This window comes from Plectrocnemia conspersa, unplaced genomic scaffold, assembly GCF_051122295.1.
Source record: "Plectrocnemia conspersa isolate PC_06_02 unplaced genomic scaffold, ASM5112229v1 ptg000009l, whole genome shotgun sequence".
In the NCBI taxonomy this organism is placed as follows: Eukaryota; Metazoa; Arthropoda; class Insecta; order Trichoptera; family Polycentropodidae; genus Plectrocnemia; species Plectrocnemia conspersa.
This window is the reverse complement of record NW_028277173.1, coordinates 12799218-12822243: the sequence shown is the minus strand read 5'-3', so window position 1 is coordinate 12822243 and position 23026 is coordinate 12799218. Positions and strand designations below refer to the sequence as shown.

At 30.3% G+C, this 23026-nt stretch overlaps 1 protein-coding gene across 4 annotated transcripts in view; it reads right to left on the bottom strand.

Moving 5' to 3' along the window:
* trh (PAS domain-containing protein trachealess) overlaps positions 1 to 23026 on the bottom strand; it is a 221874-nt gene that overhangs the window by 8769 nt on the left and 190079 nt on the right. For all 4 annotated transcript variants that reach the window (XM_088191700.1, XM_088191701.1, XM_088191702.1 and 1 more), the window contains 3 exons: positions 22742 to 22831; positions 10738 to 10918; positions 1223 to 1347 (listed from right to left, as the gene is read on the bottom strand). In XM_088191700.1, coding sequence (XP_088047826.1) covers positions 1223 to 1347; positions 10738 to 10918; positions 22742 to 22831 — 396 coding nt within the window. The remainder of the gene's footprint in view (positions 1 to 1222; positions 1348 to 10737; positions 10919 to 22741; positions 22832 to 23026) is intronic.

Genomic DNA, 23026 nt, shown 5'->3' with positions numbered 1-23026 from the left:
TATAATTTAAATTTTATTTTTGCTATTAAACATCTATAGTAAAATAAAGAGAGAGATTTTAATACGGTCATATTGATAAAATGATAAAAAATAACAAGAATAAAAAATAATTAGATATAGAGATTCATATTTATAGTCATTAATATTTCAGATTTTTATTATGTTTTTTTTTCTATACTGCATAATTTTATGTTTTTGTTATGATATTCCGTTGTAGCACATAAGTTTGGCGCCTCTGGTATTACAACGGTAAAATTATTATAGATCAAAATCATATTTGATAAAATAATGTTTTATAAGATATGTCCTTGTTGTATTAAATTATGCTATACTAATTTAATATTAAATATATTAAACTATTATCACACACAAACTTACTCAATTAAATGGTTATAAGTAAAAATATGATTAGTGTTAATTAATATAAAGCAAATTTATAAAGTAAAATATAGTTTTATAAGATAGGTCTACGTTGTATTATATTATGGTATAGTAGTTTAATAATAAATATATTAAGCAATTATTTCAAAAACAACTTAAATTAGAGCCATTACGCTGAAATTTAACTCGACAAAATAATAAGTAAATATCTGGTTAGATTTAATTACTATAGATCAAAATTACAAGATCATATTCAGTAAACTAATTTTTATAAGACATTTTAAAATCAACTTAAATTAGAGCCATCACACTTAAAATAATATTTAGTAAATATCTGATTAGTAAATTATTGTAAATCAAAATTACAAAATCATATTCAGTAAAATATTTCTTGTTTATGTTTATGTTGTATTTAATTATGGAAGACTAATATTATAACAAATATATTAAGCTTATATTAAAAAAAAAAATTCGAACATATACAATAAAATGAAAATAAGCAGATATCAAATTAGTTTTAAAATACTATGCTTATATTGTTTTATATAAAAGCTTTTAATTGTGGTAATTCAAAGTTTGATACTTTTCGTACCTTTTTTAAAGTAAAGAAATATGAAGCCTTGCAAATTTATATTTTAAGAAAAGTTCTATAGAATACGTCGTTGAAGCACATAGCTTATATTACATTTGAAAGAGCTTATCTATTATATTCTAGTAGATATAAAAAGCAAGTTTTTCATGATAGTTATACAGTAAATTCACAAAAATACGTAGGTATGATATTATAATAGAAAAAGTAGTGCATCTTAATTTAGTATTTTGATTTTGTAATTAAACTTACCCGATAACCTGATGATTTGAAATGGCATCCTCTTTTGGTGAGTGTAGATTTCATTCTGACACAAAAGGCTCTGTCCATCCCGCGGTACACGGAACTGCTTCCTGCTACTGTCATCTGTGCAGAGACTGAAAAGAATACAACAAAAACATGATTTATAAAAAATAATAAAATGTTTTTAATCGATTTTTTAAAATCAAAGTCGAACATTTTGTGGCCATTGTCTGAAGGTCGTAGCTGTGCGAGTCGAATTTAACGTTTCGACAATACACATTGCGTATCTTTGGCAAAAAGAAAGGGTCTCCGATGAAATTCCGAAGCGTACAAGTCGATTTGATAAGGTTTTAGAAAAATAATGAATACGTGTAAAATATATTTAAAATAATTTTAAAGTAAAAAAATATTCTACATTTTCTTTCTTTCAACGCAATAATAAAATTTCCATATTTATACTTGCAAGTACGATTAAAAAAACAACATCTTTTATGGAAGCATTAGCTTTCTTCTGAATGATGCAGAGACAGGTCGATTATTATAATTGACGTTAGAGTATAATACATTAAAAACGAGTTCATATACATATACCGACTAGTAACGTCGCTTTTATATATGTATTATGTGAACATGCAATAGTATAATGACCTTTAAATTAGGTGTATTTAGAACAATAGTGTACATCAAAAATTATTGTACCAATATATATAATGAAAATGACTATTATAGCTGAAGGAAATCTATCTAAAGTATGATTTTTTAATATATTGGTTACGCCTTTTCTTGAAAGATCTAGACTGATTATCGTGAGATTCTGGGATGAATATCTCATTTGGAATATATATACATATACTTGTAATTATTTATATATTTTTTAATAATTGTGTATATATTATACAACAAAATGTCAAATCAGGCTTTGAATAATTATAACAAATATAATTTTTTTTAGGGCATTAAAAGAGAAAATACTTATGTCAGGTTTTTTAGATATGCGCTAGTGCCACACAAACTGCTGATATGCTCCAACTATTTGATCGTTGTTTTTTCTTTTAAACTTTAATAAGACAAAGACCATACAAGTGATTATAATATATTATACTGTTTTTACACCGTCATGCAATGAAATAAAAAAAACCACAGACTCACATAGAACAAAAAATATTGCCAAGAAGCATGAAGTTTTGTTGTATGGCGTAGAAATGCGCTGAACTTTAGGACAAATCTTAGTTTTAATAGTATGTTATGGAATTATAAATTATTTATTTATTTAAATAAATATGAAAAGCAATAGAAAAATTAGATAAATTTATATATAATAATGATTAGAACACAATGCGTCTACTAACTGTGAGTACCTGGTTGAGAATAAATCCAAATTCCAGAATTTTCGGATTGCATGTAAATGCTTTCCCAAGTACACTCGAGAAAATAAGATCCCAGAATCATGAGAAATTTGGGCGTAAGATTTTTTGCAAGAGAGGTGTGATAGCATCAATTAATTAAGAACTACTGAGATTTCTAGGTTTAAGCGCTATTATTTATTTTCAGAACAATACGACGTATGAATATGCAATCACAAGTGTACATAAATTTGATGCCCTCAGTGATGATTTTAAAGGTTGAATATGCCAGGAGAAATAAACAACAATACAGATTTGAACATTTTATTAATTATTAGATAGTTTCACTGAATTAGACTATGACTTTATAAACAGTCTGTTTTTAGCATATCTACGCATATATACATATAAATGTGAGTACAAAAAAAAAAGAAATTATATGATAAGGCGGCAAGAAGCGGCAGCGTACGGCATGACATACGTGTCGTGAATTCTTGATGTCTACTTTTCATATTTACGACGAAGCACTGTGATGATGCCCAAGTACTTTGGTTCGTTTTTACCGTCTTATAATTGAATCAATTTCCATACCCGGCCACGTTAACTATGCCCTTATATGAAGGGTCGGGCACGAGCCGTAGCCCTTAAGATGGCCAGAGTGAACTGAGCCACTCTTTCAGAAAGCTTTTTAGTGTAAGAATGTCAATAATTTACACTTTTAATTTCAGTAGTATATTTTTAAGGTTATACATTGATGTTGCTAAAAGTCAACGACACTATTGGCTATTATACATGTATGGAAAGAAAAGTAGCCTATTATAAATATTACTTATAAGTGAAAATATTACCAGTATATTTTATATTTATTTAAGATGTAATAAATACATATGAGCTAATAAATATAAATAAAAATCACTTCTTGGTTATTTTTTATTCGATCAACGCCCTTATAAGATAGCGATCCGATACCATATACATTTAAAAGCGTTTTGTAACTTTTTCATGTCATTTTACTCAGATGAAATGGATCAGTTGTGCGGCGGCATTGATTCCAAAACTTGTTTGTCTGATGATTGTCACTGCAGATTGATCTTGAGAAAAGTTGTTTGTCTACGAGACGGCGGTAAATTAATTGGTTTAATTGAACCATTCCGGTTTACCCAATTTCAAGTTTTTCCAAGTAATCTCGCTACATTTTCTTTGGGAGTATTGCAAGACCATTTCTCGCGGAGAAATATAATACGGTATTTATAGCACCATTTTTCGCTGCGTTTTCAATTTTCCGTTCTGCAGACTGGCTATTGGTAAGAGTAAAATAAAAGTATCTTCCACCGACACCAGATGTGCATATGTGTTTTGAAGTATAAAAATATATAATATTTTATGTTGAATTTATTTTTTTAATATAATGAAATCGACTTGTTCTATAAAACACAACCATACAATTTTGTAATGGATTTTATAAATAAAAGTAATTCGATTACCATAAAATTGATGCTGATTTTGCAGCGAATAAACCTTAGCCAAATTAAAAAATATATAATTATGCTATCAATAATATGTTTTTTAATTAGAATATTACTACATATAAAACTAGAGTATGGTATTTTAATTTTTGGTTCATAAACGGGCGTATTAAAAACAAGCAAACCAAATCCAGGTTAAGCCCGCAAATAAAGGTCTTTGTTACATACAACCCAGGGATAAAGGAGCCCGTGTACGTTCATAAGAAAGTAAACAGCAAAGACGACGGCACGTCGCAGCAGAGTTATCAACAATTTTACTGTCGGCGACGTTTTACACGTTTTTACCAATCCGTGACCTGGGTATACTATACTAGTCAAGACATAGAGCTAACAGCCCCTTGGAACCTGAACCGGAATGAAGAAAATTATTGGTGACGTATCACGAAACATGGATTTAATATTCTAGGCAAATGTGCTTTTATATAACGTAAGGACATATTTACATATTATATTTTAAATTATCTGAGATTCTGCTTTTAAAGATGAATGTAATAATGGCTTCACGGTCTACTGGATAACCGCATAAAAGTGGTGAGATTTTTTTGTGATCATATCAAAGTTAACTAGTGAGGGTTTTGAAAAAAAAGTCGAATTTAACAATATTCTGTATGAAGAAATAAATCAATTAGGGTCAGGTTTCTATTCTAAACAAACTCAGTGCCGAACGAGAATTCCAAAAGAATCGATAAGTTTTCAATTATCTGACGCACAGCCGCGGATTGAATCTTACACAGCGCTTCTTAAACTGTTTATAGACTATTCCTATTTGCTGTAATATTATAATAAATGAAAGGAACATGCTGAAATATTCACGAGTAAAATAATAAATAATTTTTTACTGGCAGTATAGGATTCTCTGGCTTTCTTAAAATAAAATCTGACAATTAATTATTATTTTTGTAGGAAATTAATACACATAGAGCGCTTTCTAATTATTTGAAACTAGCTTAGATAATAATTTAACTCGTTTAAAAAATTATTAAAGTAAAATCAATTTCTCCAAAAATTTGACTTTAACTTGTACTTTAAAAACTATGACGTGGACAATGAAACGTTGTACGTATGTAGATATATTATTATCGTTTGTTGATAATTATTTTTACGCAATGTTTTAGAATACCTGGAGGCGTATAAAATGCCCAATCATTGTATTGGAGATGTGTGTAGCGCGAAGACAGGTATTCAACGAACTTCTGTCCCAACAATTGCTCCATGTTGCACAACGGGAGCAAAAACTCACGGGCTACCGTATAAAAAATGGCCTCATCTAATTTGGTTGGTAATTAATTATTTTGTGTGATAGGAATTAGAGGACAGTTAGCTATCGGCACCATGTCGGATGGGGTGAATCCGTTTTCGAATTTATTTCGTGACTTATAAAGAAACGCCATCATTGTTCTCGATCCTTACTGATTGAAAACTTTTGACTCCATTCATCGGATTTTTTATTATTGAGTTGACTTAACAATTTCCAACCGGCTACCGTGCGCATTCTTCAATTCAGAGATTGAATTTAAAGTGTTTTCTTTTTTATGCTCGTCAAACTCATATACATACTTATTGTTTATTGTTTTTTTACATTTTGAATGAATCACGCAGAATCGGTTATGCTAAAATAGGTAACAACGTTTATAACTGTTTAGCTTGTTACAATACAAGTTGATTCCATCTGCATATTTAAAATGTAAACAATAAGATCATGCTGGGTTTTATTCTTAGTTATTATAATATTACCAATTAAAACACTATGCACAATATGCTACTAATTTCATTAAGATTAGGAACGTAATGGGAGATGGCACAGGTTATTCTTGTCTCAAAACCAGAAAATAACACAGGAGACGAAAAATCTTACAGACCAATTAAAAAATGCTTTAAAAGCTACTGCTACGTAGAATAAATCCAATACTACAGAATCGAGAGACAATCCTAAGTCACAATTCGGCTTTCTGCAAGAGCACGGAACAATTGCACAAATACACCGAGTGCCAAACAAAATCAATAAAAACCTACATGCGAAAATATTGCTCGGCTGCTTTCTTAGATATAAGTTAAGCCTTCGACTGAGATTAAAATATAAAATCAAAAAGGTACTGCCTTACCACATATGTACATATGAAATTATAAAGGCATATCTAAGTGATTTTATAGGTAAATATCAAGATGAATACTTCTCCGTCTATCAAATAAAATCTGGAGTACCTCAGAGCAGTGTATTAGAGTCAGTACTGCACTTATTAAATACAGTTATTATGACTTCTCCGAAGAATTTGGATGCAGCGTCTAATTATCTCCGATAAAAACTCAACAAAGTGAAATAATGACTGCGTATTTGTAGAATAAAGGCAAACAAGATAAATTCTGTCTGTATTACGTTTACTGTGGGAATAAAAATTGTTCTCCCTTTCGATTAAATAACACAATAATTCTACAAACGGATAGTGCTTTGTCTGAGAAATACTACTTACTGGCTATTGGTCAAATCTTCGCAATTGACAGTGGAAAATAAGCTGCTCGTATACAAATCAATCCTTAAGCCAATTTGGATACGCGTACGGTATTTAACTCTGAGGATAAGCAAGCAACTCCAACACAAGTTCCAAAAAAATATTTAAGTGATTTTGGATGCTTCGTGATATGTTCCTAACTTTTTTATTTACAATGACAAGGAATGAAAATTATTTAGGACTATGTGGAAAATACAAGGAAAGACTGGAAAAACGTCCCAGAAAATTGGCCAATAAATTGATTACGGAGAGATCGACTGGAAAATTAGGAAGAAAAAATATTGTTTTATATTTACCCTTATGAATCGCTGATGGGTGATTCACACACGTGAGATTTAATAATATAAATTTTGCTGAATATCAGAGTGGAAAGTAGAGTCTCCAATTACTCGAACCATCAACTACTCGAGTATCGAATATTAAAATTTTAAAATACTCGAGTACTCGAGTACTTTCGAGTATTTACCAAATGTACCAAAATAGCTATTATTCAAATTCGTGCACATATAAATAAATAAATAAAATACTTAGTATGTTAATTTTTACAATTATTTTAACTTCACGAACATACTTTTTAAAAACAATAATGCAAAAAATGTCTCGAATTTAATATTACTGCTAACCTTTGGTTTTATTATTCCCGTTATGGAAAAAACCCTTTCCGTTGCTGTTGATGTTGGTCTTATTGTCATTAACGCGTTGGATAAGGCTTCTAATTTATATCTGTTCGCTTTTTATAGATATAAAATTTTTTGAACTCTCTTTTTATGTTCTCTTCTTTCATTCCCTTCTCTGCTTTTCTCTTATTTCCTTCGACTATTGACAAAATAGCATTTTGTAATTCTTCTTGAATAGATTTTTTTCTTAACAATATACAATATTCTATACCTTCTGATTAATGCGAAGAATTTAAAGCTATATCCTTCGAAGATGTATTTGGGTGAATCCCTTTCACTCTAGAGCTAAACGGTTCGCAAAGAACTGACTTTACTTTAAATGTCTTTAAAACACACAATTGTTTTGATTTATATTTTAAGCTGAGGGATCAGTATAAACAATTGACAACACTTTACGCTACAACTGCATAGTCATAAAACCTAAAATTTTTTTTGTTGATATTTCATATTGTTCATTGCCATAAATTAGATAAGTCGGGACTGTCGAACAGAAAACACAAAATAAATTTCTCCGTCGTACCGGAACTATGCAACTATGGAACTATGAAAAAATTATACCTGATAGTAACTCCTCTAGCTCGGGACTTCGGGCATAAACGCCAAATAAAAGCAAGACGTTAACCTTTACCGGACCAAGTTAAAGTTATTTTTGTTTCTCAAATATTTCAAAAATTTTTAATTTCGAGTATTAATCGAGTAATTTTCAAAATACTCGATTATCAAGTACTTGAAAAATAGACAAAAATACTCGAGTATCGAGTACTCGATTACTCGAATTGAAGACTCTAGTGGAAAGACAGATACAAATTTTTAGTATAATTTTTATTTTCCTTTATAAACACCTATTGTCTTGCATTAAAATGCTTATATATTATAAAAAGGTAAGAGGATTCAATATTATCATTTTGTCTTTAATTAGTAGATGATTTGTAAATCCGTAGAAATTATTGCATAATACTACAAAATTTTAATTTGTAAATCATACAGTAACTTGTCTTTAAATAAAAAATAGCCATAAGAAAATCATTAAAAATATATATAGAGAGCGATAATCAACGATTTTTAAGAAAAGCTGTTCATATTTTTTTGCTCTAATTAATATTGTAAAATAACAAACATAAACGCGTATTTTCATCGTCAAGAGAATGTATACAAAAACATGCTTATTACAATAAAAAAAACACTGGACGATTATTGCTCACTTCTACTTTCTACCTATTAACAATATATTTTTTTGTATTATTTATAAAATTATTATCTCTTTTTATGTAAAATTAATTATTATTACTGAAATTACTACTATATTATACATTTATCATCATAAGAAAATTCAATCATCAACACCAAAATACCGGTTTTTAAGATATGATTCGATATTGAAAAATAACGCGAGGGCTACTTATAACGAAGAAAGTTTAAGAGATTTTTTCAGATAATTGCTAAATTTAATGATTGTTTATCAATGACATTCAAAGTTGTAATACACATTATTATTTGTGTGCTATTTGCACATTGACGTTGAGCTTAGCATCGATAATAACTAAATATGAACCTTTAAACAATGTGCAGTAGAATTAGTCCCGCATTCTTCCCAATTCTTATCAATTTATTCAATATAAAAAATCTTCCAGAATCTGACACAAAGACGCTGGCGTGACAATACAATTTGAATCGATTCCATCGAATCGAAAGACTGTCGAATGGAGAGTGGAAAGATTTCGGATGTAAAAAATCAATCAGGACACGGACGCCTGTCGGTGTTAACAAAGGATAAGGATCGTCATCGGTAACGGCTGACAAACGTTTATTCGGGGCAGCAATAATTTCGGTGAAAGGCGAATCATGAGAAAATTACCATCAAGTGCCATACCAGGGCAACCAGAACGGTTCCCACGCGCTTAGGTGGTTAAGACAAACATTCATGACCTCAGTTACAACAAAGTGCTAACCGAGCGTTGAAATTTCATAACAATTATACAGTTCATTGGGTAAGTCGTTCGGTCGGAAAGAGAGCCTTAATTATACCGACCGGAGATGAATGAAAAATTTAGCGAAGCGATCGTAAAATATCCATCTCAATGAATGATGTAGTTTATTCAAGAAAAATACTACTGGCATCATGAATTAACTGTATCGAAATAAAAAAAATAATAAAATTGATGGTTCGTGAACGCCTATAGCGCCCGACTGATTTTTGTAAAAAAAAACTTAATAGGCATCGAAAGTAGTTGATTTTTATTATTTGTTTGCGGTTAGATAAACAGATTAGATTATATTATTTATCAATAATAAATTAATCTGTTCGTAATGAAATAATATTTTCAATATTATTTTACCTAAATTTATCCTGCGAATGCTTAAGATCAATCTTTAAATGGCCAAGTACACAATTTGGATTGCCATTGTCAATAAAGAAGCCAGTAAATCTAGATGAGTCGCTCAATGTGAAAGATATTGACATGATAAATAATATGCTTCTCTTATGGTCGGCTTTATGTCGCAATGTAACGAGCTAATAATACAAAACACCTATATATGCTATCTGGAAGATAAACATAATTCAACAGAAACATCATCTTTGGTTTAGTGTTAAAGGATACGATTCCCCTGGGAACAAAACGCAGGCGTAATAACTCAGCCAGTAAGCTAGTTTTAATAATAAATAAATAAACGCTTTCATATATATTTAGTATTAGTAGAAACTAAGTGTTAATTTGCTGAAACTATAATTTTGTGAAAACAAAATGCAAGGTTTAATTAATTCATTAAAACGAAGTAAATAAAAAAATCTAATTTTATCGTATATAAGCAAATTCAGTTTATCTTTATATTTTATATTTCTTTTCACATATAAATTCAGTTTAACTACATACAATTTATTCACTGACTAACTAATGAATGCAATTGATATTAAACATGTGTTTTTAGGGATTACTTTGCTTTTTTGGATATATGTATATGATACAACAAACTTCCAGTTAATCAATGTATAATTTAATTAAACTATTACAATATATAATCTAAAAAAATATTACTGATTTATTTTATATACAGATACATAAAAAATGTTTTTATTGAGTTCCAGCTACTATTTTTGTCTTTCTATATAATATAATATTGTGATTCAACACAATTTATATGAACCATCCCTGCAACCATATTTGTATAATAACGCATCTACATCATTCATATATATATATATATATATATATATATATATATATATATATATATATATATAATATAATACACGGACAATTTAAAAGGGACATTATATCGTCACTTGCATCGCCAATCCTGTCGATGCGGTTTTGCCATAATCATCTCGTGGCGATTGTAACCATCGCGTCGGTGCGGTCACCCATAAGAATTTTGCCATAAAAATTGTACGGAATCAATCATGTATGTAATTGAATAAAAATATAATGAAGACAATATATATATATATATGTATAAAAAACAAGAACTCACCATCGGGATTGTTAGTCCCTGTGTTCGGAGAACTGTCGTCGTCTTGGGCGCTCGACGGTGAGCTGACTTCTGCGCTACTGCTTCCTCCATTACCCACTAGGGTTAAACCAAGATGTTCTGCGACCTCTGCGTGGTCCTGTTGGTGGATATAATCGAAGATACTACTACCAGTCATTTCCACCTGACAACAAAATAAAATAAGATTTTTAAGTACAGTGTCATATACTTTAACAATGTGTATGTGTATACATATTATATATCTTTAATACTACGTGTATTGTCACCTGTAACATGTGGTTGTTTGTAGCAATTACAGTAATGGTTTTACGTTCACAATTATATTATTTAAAAGCTGTTGTGGTATTTTTCAATTATTTTCAATGCTGATTTAAATTGCTCTTGTTTTTTTACAACCCTTATAAAATGCAATAAAAAAACAAATTTCATATAAGTGTGTTAAATAAAAATGATTCACACAAAATAGAAAAATATGTACTGATACTAAAAAATTTGAACGACAGATGTCTCTCTTTACAGAAAATCCTCGGTCTTTCTGTAAAAAGAGTGATGGTGGTCATATATTTTATGTGTTCACCACGACTGTATATTTTTATTGTTTTTTTAATGTGTAATTGAATAATTATTATTTGTATAATGACCATCATGACTTTTTGACCTGGCAAGTCATAATGGTCAGATTTGAAGTTTTTTAGCTCTTTCAAATGAGCTTTCGCGTAAATGTTTATATTTTTAATTTATTTACGCAAAGAATACACATTTTTATTAAACGTATCATTTATTCTTACTTTAACACGAAAATCTTTATTAAAGCAATTTGTATCAGAGCTTAAACTATATGAAGTAATTTTTTCATTTGATATAAAAATGTAGTACTAGTTTTTTATATCATTAAATATTTTTTTAAGCATCTAGGAAGACTTTAATATTCAAGTTTTTTAAAATTATTATTTTAAACTTCTTAAACATTTCTACTAGTAATGGAGAATTTATATTTTAATAATAGTTTAAAGCTCTTTAATTTTATGAATCGATTAATGATTAGAATAACCAAATACAACTTTATCACATAATTCATTGATATGTTACATTTTATCGTAAACCTTAAACATTGAATTGAGCTCTTTTTTAATATATTATTAATGAGTTTATGTTAACACATCATGATATTATATATAATTATACATTAGTTCAATATTTTTTTTTCTTTTTAAAACTACGAATTTCTACATTTTTAAAATTTGGAAATAACTTGATTTTTTGAAATGGAAACCAGAAATGAAAGTAGCTAAGTAGTTCGCAATGATGTTACAAAATGGTACTTATGAAATGAGATTCATTGATGATAAACTCCGTAAACCTAGCTATAATTAGTCTGATTCTTAAAATACATTATATGTATAAGAAAATAAAGAGGATAAATGAATACGTCTTGTTAGGGATTACTATGTTCATTATTTGCTTGTTGTCTGTGAACTAAAGCTTGTACAATATGATTTATATTCGGAGATATCATTGCAGACGCCGGTCGTTTTTTACCCGTAATACCGTTTACGGAATTATTCACGTTTCGGTAATAGACGATTTCCTGGCCGACTATTATCACTAGACGACGGGCTCGGAATGGGAAATGAGCTTTCCACGGTCCGGGAAAGCTCGGGCTTCTCTGACTGAGAGGTGGAAAAGTGGCCGTCAAAGAGTTTCGCCGTAATAAAAATGTAAACCGTAAGCCATAAAGGAAATGATAAAAAGCTCTTCGGCGAAGGAAAAAAAATGTTCTCACAGTTGACACGCGGTGAATGCTAATAAACAATGGCCGCCGAGGAAGAGCCGGGGGTAGAATTGGAAATCGGATTGGAGGTAGAGGAGGAGGAGGCATCGCAACATGTGTCATGAGAATATGCGCCTGTGACGCCGGCATACAATGAAGTCATAAATAAAAAAGGTGATTGTCATCATCAGTCGATGGCCATTGAGAGTGTCGATGAGACGAAAACAATGGTGACTATATGGGAAACGAGTTGACACGAGTTACACGTATAGCGATTTTTTTATTTATATAATATAGTACTTTAATGAGCATTAATGGAATACATAGTAACATACATAGGTTACTAATCTCTGGTACATATATAATTAAATAATTCATTACCTTAATAATACTCAGTGAGATTAGGAAGAACTTTAGCGATCAATACAAATAATTATAAAAATAAGATAAAATAATTATTATAAAAAAAGTATATAATAATAATATATATTAAAAATCAATAATTATATTTTAGATATTAAATATGTCATTATGTTTGTAGATATGTTGTAGAAAAATCTATTTAGTATGTAATTTACAGTTATTTTATCTTATGAAAAAACGTAGTAAATTGTCAAAGCACCAAAATTTATTTAATGCGATAAGATTTAAATGATTAGTTTATCGAATTAAAGATTAAAATATAATTTAATTGTGTCATAAAAACTGAACAGCAAACTGCACCAAAGCTGCATCTAACTTTCAAAAACGATCGTATGCAACGAGCCGTTCTTTGAGCCAATTTAAACTTTCACATTCCAATTGAGATTGCATTAATATCATTATACAATGTTTAAATGGAGTGACAGTTGTCCTTATTTGGGCTACCTGTACTGACAATATAATAATACCGAAACAACGTATTTACACATGTACATACGAATCACATTCCTCAAATGCGTATGCATGATCATATTATGCACTTCTACGTTCAGATCTGAGTTAACCATTCATAAGGGTGCTTCATTGATAAAAAAAGTGCATCATGGACTCCCCGGTCGGCATGCTGATCTCGTTAATGTGATTTGCGTCACGTAAAGGTGTCATTGTTCACACCGCGGGCCGCATTATGAAATATTGCGACAAGCACGTCCGAAGACTACCTCTGCCAGCTCACGTACAAACTCCGTGACAAAACAGTTACCCAAGACAACTTAATTGATCAACGATCAACGATTGAGTCCATAAAACGCTTATCTATAGGCAGAGAGAAGCATACCAAAGTTTTCTGATTGATTATCTGCCTTTATTCACTGACGATATATTTAGCCTCTAGTTGTATAGTATCATACTGAAAGTCACCGCTTCAATATTAATATATATTTTGTGTATTTGAACTAGAGTTATATATTTGTTAAAATAAGATGAGCAAATCTTATCCATGCTTTACCTATCCTACACCATCTAAGACGTGAGCCATTTTATAATGGCCGTCACGAATAAGAGGCTATCCTAAGGCACTGGCGTCTAATTAGTTGGTGTTAAACGTTCTGTTTCTTACTGAGTCATCACGTATGAAATGCGAACAAAAAACGAGCGCACGCGCCATACGAGACCAGACACTTAACACATATCATAATGGCGCATAGTGTCCATATTACATATGTTTTCACTGGGATAAAATATTTTTGATCTAGACGGAGTCATCGATTCTATTCTACGAAATAAATGATTTTTAATAATTATATCACGAAATTTATATTGAAAACAATATATTTTTATCGAAAGTCTCAGTAGAGATATATGTATTATTTTTTATATTTGGTTTATTTGAATAACGAAATAATCTTTCATATCACGTACGGATATCTCCCTTGAGATGCCGAACGATTGTATGCGCCTAGGAATTGATTTTCCCGTGTAATGATTTACATACGAAGTATATAGATTGTATTATAAAAAAATACATCAAAATTTTCACAGCGGATGAATATTGAATTAATGTTCTTTTAAGATGGTGCAAAAGAATTTATTTCCTAATTATCCAAAATTATTGAAGATGGGAATATTCCTCTAGCCAAATATTTAATCTAGATGAGACAGGTTTATTTTGGAAAACTCTTTAACAATGAAAAATATGAATAAAGCCTTCACGGATCTTGACAAATTTTTAAATATTATAGAAGATTGTGATCCCAATAGAAAACGCATATCTCAAGTGCGTAGGGCGATCAATAAAGACATAGCATGTTATAAAATACTATATGAAGAAATAATAGTGGAAAACAGTTAACTCTTGATAACTTTTCAAAGAAAACATCCGCAAACCCCACTTAAACATGTCTCTTAAACGCCTCTGAAAGATCTTATATTTACTTGATAAATAAATATTTTAAAATACACAACTAATTTTTTTTTACTTCCCTCTACTTTCGCACATTCAACATTAGCACACATTTTCAGGAACCAATTATGTGCGAAAGTCGAGGGCCGCCTGTAATCGATTAAAAATGTGTATGAAAAACATTTTTTTTATTTATTTAAAAAATCTGTAATTCACATTTGCTTTTGAGGTTCAATAATTGTCAAATATTAGTATGGTCGATGTAGTTCAGTAAAGCTCCAACAGAAGTCACTATCATCTTGTGACTACTGTAATTGTTAGTATCTTCTTCACTTGTATTCTCATTATCTTGGTTTCCAAAGCTTTTTAATTTTCCATTAATCTACATATTTCAGATATATTACTTGCATTAGTTTCTTTAGAATTATTTATTTCTACATAAGAAAGGATCTTTCTGCACAATCGAATAAGTATGACTGGCTTAACTATTTAGCAAGATTTTTTTATTCCATGTATGGCATCCAATGTAGTAATTTTTTCCCATAAATTGATCAAGCCATCATTTTTCTCGGCAGTTTTGAGAAGACCTGCACTGTAAAACTTTTATTTATGAGTTGAATTAAGCTTGTTACATTAGGTGGTAAAAATTGAGTAACTATAATATCGCTTAGTTTTCAATATGCTTTAATTTCGATAAGAAGAAGTATTTTTTTATTAACAGTACTGATTTTTGCAGCAAACTGTTAATTTTTGAAAACATCTTTCATTTCAGAAACACTTTTAGTTTTGAACCAATCTTCGATCTTTTATCCTTTCATGCTTTTTCTTGGTTATAATAATCAACAGGAAGATTTATTATTTCAGTCCCCTGAATGATCTTCAGTTTTTGTCTTTTCAATCAATAAAAGATTAATTTTCTGAGATGACTAATATACTCTTTAAATGATTTAGCAGAGTAGAAATTTTTATAATTGAAATATTCTTGAAATTCGATGCAGAATTTATCAGCAGCTTAAACACAACCACTGAGACGTTTTCATTGTATTTTATTTAATTTAAAATATTAATTTATTTCGAGCACAGATTATTCACACCCTATAATAGAGAATAGACTGTATTTAAAATTAAAACTACAATCCTTAGAATAAACTATCATGAACTCATGACTTATGAAATGGATAGAAAAAAAAAATATACTTATTTAAAACGAACTATAAATGCTCTTTTAAATTAAAGCCTGATGCTTGAAATCAACAAAAACCTACAACCTATTCTTTGATAAATCAAACCTTTTATCACAAAGTATAGCAAATAGCACTGTCACTATCATTAGCATTTATCCGCATTATAAGTATTACTTCTACTATTTATGTGACCTTTGCACATGAACACGATCTTCCCCTGCTATTTTAATGAAACCCATGTCTCAAAAACTTTCTAATTTTATAATCAATTGTAAAACTAATTCAAGCAGTCTTGGACTTTAAGAGTTTATTTTAACATTTTAATAACAAATAAATATGTAATGTAAAAGTGTTAAATGATGATACCAAATACACGACTAAAATGGACTAAATTAGTGTAAGAAACAGATTTTAAATGCTGCAAGCGTTAATGCCTTATACGTGTCAAAATCGAATTGCCATCTCGCTGCAAAGCGCCGATTTTATCTTCGTCTTCCTGGTGGACGAAGACGCCGAATGTTTTATTTAAACATCGTTTCCTGTCTTTGTGTTCTTCTTGGTCATTTTAATATTCCTGATGTGACATAATCTATTATGACTTTCGTCAGGACATCTTTTACATATTATATTATTTTTTAAGATGTATTTTTACTTATACGACATATATGCTTTGGAATGCAACTTGATGCTAACAACCTCTTAATTGTAGAGGAAGTCAATCGATGTATTTAGTTTGTGTGACAACGACACAGCGAGCATCCTGTATTTTTTTCGACAAGATAAAAATATATAGCTATTTAGCATACATTACAGAATACAATGACTGCCAATTTATTTATTGGACTGTAAGGAAAATAATAGTTTTTGTTTTTTTTTGCATCAAAAATAATGACATAACCTTTTGCATGTGAATGATTTTAAAATTTAAGCATCACATTTAATACATATAATTTCACACAACAGATAAAAGTAGAATGCGATTGTTACTGTGATATGAATGTTAAGGCTACTCAAAAAATTATGATGTTTTTTTAAACATACAGTTTTTGAAAATAGTTAACTTCAGACTGTTAAGTAGCAAATACTAATTTTGTGGTTTTGTTTATTTAAAAAAATTAGCCTTTTACCTGTTCCGGGAATAATGTGAAAAATTTGGCCTTTTAAAAGAATTGTATGGGGCTGCATATTGTATGAATTTAATATGAAAAGAAAAAATATTTATGAAATTTATGATAATATAGTGAATGTCATACAAAGCTAGATATGGCTTAAAAATATAATGTGGTGTTTTTGATTTTATGGATAAACCTTGATAGGATGAATTAGTCATTCGAGCTAAACCATCAAAAAATTAACAAACAATGTCGGTACTTTGTAGTCTACTACCCAAAAATGTTTAAAAAATATTAGTAAAAGCCGATAAGAGGCTTTTTGAGCTCCTATAAATTGTCCGATCACTACAGAACAACTTTTGCGTCTCTAAGAACAGATCAATTCGTGATCACTTATTAAATCAAATGTGACTAAAAATATCCATGGCTATCTAATTTAAAAAGCGCAATTTCACCCAATAAAAATACTTTTTTTTTTGTATATGACATGATTCAAAAGGAATCGTTTATTTTTAGGTAGTAAAACAGTAATGGCAAAAGTGTATAGTAAAGTTTCTGGTTTAATCTGTTAAACGAGCATTGCGAATCTTTGTTTTGGGGAATTAACAATCAAATATTAAACTATCAATATTTAAAACTGAAATAAAATTCTCTATTCAGGATTTTAGGATATTATACTCAATTGAGACGGTAATTCGAATCGATCTAGTAAGGACGTTTCACATCAAACATGTACAAAGCTCTCATATTCGGCTGGGTTTCCACTGCTCCAGGTTAATTTTCCATCCGAATTGTGTTGACACACGAGTATGTATAGTACCTTTTGTACATCAAAGGCAGGTGAGTGCGGCCGGGGCAAGGTGCGTTTTGAATTTTAATTCAACCCATACATTGCCTACTATCTACATAGTATAACACATCTATAGACACGAGCCCGTCGGCATCGACAACTAGATAATAATATGTACAATGTTGACGTCGGTTTGTTATTAGGAGTTAGGCAGTGCAGTGCACATATCAATTACGGACGGGGTCCACGAGACCCCAATTAAGGCGTTACCGACCCCGCCTACTGTTTATTTAGCACCAATTGCCGTCTGGGGTGTTTAATCACACAGTTTAATTAGATTAAACAGCTTTATGATTAATCTTAAATAATTGTCAATTCACAACGTCCTTTTATATTAGAAATTTAATTTTAAATTGTCACAACTAGCTAATATTATCAAATTTATCACACAATACCACTTCATAGAATGTTACGCACTTCATCCATACTATATAGTATTTATTAGTTAATTGCAGAGTAACGCTATTTAAATATAAATATATAATATTAGTTGTATTAGTATGTCAAGAACGTGAGACGAGCTTCTTTTGCGACATTGTACCAAAATGTAACTTTAACGTATCGCTTCGCTAAAGGCGAATCTCCGCGAACTCCTTGCACACAAACTTGTAAAATTTCTACTCCAGCAGCCATTGTCACGTAATTCGAAGTTGGCCGAGAAGTTGCGTCGTTATGCACAAAGTTGATCGTCCCCGGGAATCAGCGGGGATATTACGCTCAGTCTGGAACGATACCGTTCCTTTCAATTTCGCCCCGGAGAAATCGGCGTCGGTTCCTATCCTGGATGGATCCGAACAAGAACAGTTACGTTTATCGTACGATCTCATCCACTTATCGCTTCAAAATACTTCTGTGGGCTAATGTTATCGTCTGAGTATGTCGTTAAACTATTGGAAGGTGGTACACAGGTGCACTTTGCACTCTATGTATAAAGGCACCAGCATACCATTGTTTTCATGGCTTTTATAATATTCAAGAATGATTTGCATTGTTTATAATCAAATTGTAAATTAACATTCAGATCAACGATTCGATTAGAATAATATGAGCCTATAAGTTATCCACTTAAATAATAAAAAGAATGAAATGTTTCGTTTTTGAATGACGTTCTTAAATAAAAATAACTTCATAATTTGCAAAAGAAAAGATATATGTAGATAAACATGTGAACATTACAAAAAGTCTGTAAATCAGTGACATTGTAATAATTACAGAATATTCTTACAGCTTACAATCAGTTTATGTCCCTAAGCATGAGCTAGCTCGATTTTATTTTAATTATTCATCACGATATTCATGTGAGATAACGAAAATCTAGGAAAACATTATTAGTGATGGTCAAATAAAACTATTAATATTATATATTAATCACTAATTCCTATCTCCCACTTACGATTGAATATGGTTCATAAAAAACAATATGGCCCATATGAGATTCGAACACAGGCATTAGTCACTGGCTTATACCACAATGAACACTATAAAATAATAAATTTACATTAAAAATACTAATGTTCCAAATTTTAAATTGTATTTACTAGAATTCTCAATTTTATCGTGTAACTATATATGTACCTACAGTTGCACAATCGAGATTCCGACTTGAAAACATGCGTCGGCGAAAATTTTCACGTTACGCCGCTTTACGCGTGCGAAAATCGCATTCTCGAAGTCATCGGGATGATTTCACGTTTTGTGAATCGCCATTTTTGACGCGTTTCGCACGCGCGTGTGTGCGCGCGCGTAAACACACCATACACACATAAACACGCGGGAGGGTCCCGAGATCGTCGGGATGTGCGTCACGTGCCCGCAAACACGTGACCGGCATCCCGGCGTCATCACGACGCGGCTCGCAGAGACGTCACAAGGCGTCGCTCTAGGACCCGTACTGCCTATTTTAGATCAGATTATTTATGTTATGTATTTTAAAACGTCAAGGATTAATTAGTCCTAAAATTACCCAATGCGTTATAACGGGGTAGATCTGTGCCAACTGAGTAACTCAATCAGATATAATGGATACTTACAAGTAAGTATTAACCACCAGATTAAAATTGTGGGAATCGGCGACATCTATATTAATAATTATAAATTATTATATGTAATATAAATAATAATAAACCAATAAATGTCACTACAACTGAAGCCGATTTTTTAATAATAGCGTTTTTTTATGAATAAAAATTCACATTTTGTATAAATAAAAAAGGGGCTTGAACCCGCAACCTCAGAGTTACTAGTCTGAGACGTTACGGACTACGCTTTTCCTTTCAATATGCAGCACGATAGACGAGTGATATAAATATGTTCTTTTGACCTTGGCTTAAATCACATATAGATCCTAGTGTTTTTAAATTTAAATCGTGTCTAGGAGATCTTAATTATTATTATTTAATTTATCTTAATGATTAATATTATTCTAATTCATAAAAATCTCGTGTAATGAAATTTTTAGACTTTTAAAAAACAGTAAAACCTCAGTTTACGAGTATAGTTCATTCCGGAAACGTGATCGTACTTCAAAACATTTGCATATTATGCAAAGCAAATTTCCTCATAAGAAATAATACAAACTTTAAAATACCCAAAACGCAAAAATATTTATATAAAAATGATTAATATCAAATATAAATAAAAGAATTTAGTAGTCAATAGAATTTGTACAAAATCACTATATTTCAATCAATGTATTGAACTTTAACTAGACACCTATCCAATGTCACTTGCTTTTGAGGATTTAGCGAAAATGTGACATTGAAATGTGACATACAAGGTGGAGTTTATCCACGAAAATTTTCTTATAAAAAATAATTAAAAATACTTTTTTATATGAATTTACGTAAACCGCACACTTTTGAATATTTCTTATAAAATAAATAATTAAAAAGGTAAGAAAAATACCTGAAAGTATGATATATATTTAATTTTAGGTGTTATTTTTATAGCACACGAATAAATTCTATCGTTGTTTTATTAATAAAAATGAACTTTAAAAACTTCCAAGCGTAAATAATATAAAAAATTAGTTTCCATACAACCGTAACAAGGGGACATACTATTTTATACGTTTATACTTTTTTACTACACAAAAATGTTGCCGACGTCTACACATATCGCGGCTCGCGATAAAGTTTAAGAGGGCTTTTATCCTAAAGTCTGGATTTTCATATGAAAAATGAAGCCGAGTACGTGAGATAAAAGCGGAAATACTTTAAGGATTACCTACCAACTTCCAAATCTGTCCGAACACGCGTGCCACAAAAACTAATCCACCAAACTTTCCACACAGCGATTATGAGCCTCACCTCTGCACGTTTTCTAAACGCTTGTATAACGACCGACTGCCGTTTCTAATTTGAATACAGAATGCTATGAGAATTAATATACACCCTAACTAAGTCGTAGATGACTTACTTCCAACCGGAAATAGATTACATACAAATGGTTATATTAACCACATACATTGCCTTTTTACTTGATAATTTTTAAATTCTCTGTAATTTTGTGGCGTTTCTATCGAAAAAGCATATGGTGGTTAATTTGGAAAATATTTCCACTAAGAGAAAATATTTTTTATTACATCCTCAATGTATTAAATGATACTTCATCTAGCCGATGATTACATATGCTAACATAACTGATGCTGAATATCATTTTTTTATTTTTATAATATATATAAGATATTTTCTATGAGCTGAAGTAGCTCATTAAAAGATAATTTTCAATACCTAATATGTACGGCCTAGCTTGATTTTAATTATTCATCACAATATTCTAAAAATATAAGTAAAACCAATCTACGATGATCGATTGGAATTATAATTATATAATAATCACTAATTTCGATTTCCCAGACACTATAGAAATTGAAAAACACTAAAATACATATGGGATTCAAACCCAGGTCTTTCATATCAATTGCCAGCGACTATAAGTCGCTGGCAATTGATAATACTCGTCTATCGAGTTGGTTAATTTAAATAAAATACTAATAAGTAAGAGCAAATAATATTTTAAGCTTATTTAGATTTTATATTATTATTATAGATATATTTAAAAACTTTGCGTGTCAGGCTTTGGAGAAAAAGGGTAAAGGAGAAGGTTTAGTAAAGAAATTTTCTGGAGACAGCCAAGGCCCATACAGGACTGTAGGTTTTAGAAGAAGAAGAAGAAGATTATTAATATTTTTACTTGAAAGAATATAGCAGAAAATATGTGCTATAACAAAACAAACTTTTAATTAATCATCACGATATTTATCCATGATAAATCTAATCTGTGATAAACGATCAGAATTTATTTTCTCATTATAATCATTTATTCAAATCTTTCAGATAAGATTTAGGTCCATATGGGATTCGAACCCAATTCTTTCAGGTCAATATTTAAAGAATACTTGTATATTGTGCTAGTGATTCAATGATCAACACAAATTATTTTTTATACAAATTGGTTTAAATCCAATTCAGTTTATGCATTTTATTTATGGTACAATTATTATTAAATGTAGTTATATTAAAAAATAATCAATTGTTGCAACGTTTTCATCTGTCGACTGACCGGTAGCTCGTGTGTATATTGTGTTTGGGAGGCTGGACACGTAGATACGTTTACGTAGCTCCGACGTGTCTGTCTGCGAGGAAAAACCAGCAAGAAAATACTACGCGAAAACGCGTCTCTTTGCTAGATTTAATTTAGCAAAACTGTTATATGTGTGTGTGAATTATAAAATACGGTACATACCTGTGATAATCCTAAATATATAGAGACAGTTTCTGAGATGTATAGAAATCTCCCATCAGCTGCCACGGAAAGTGCGAATCCATCGAGTGACTGAAAACATAAAATTATTTAGTTAGACATATTAAAATATTTATTTCTTATATAAATAAATTAACTTTAGTATAACGTTTATATATTACATAATATTTTTAAAGGTTGTCCCAATAATACAATCTTCTCGTGGTACTTTTTTAAACCTTGACACTATAATTGATAAAATTGATCTTCTCTTTGTATTTTTAATAA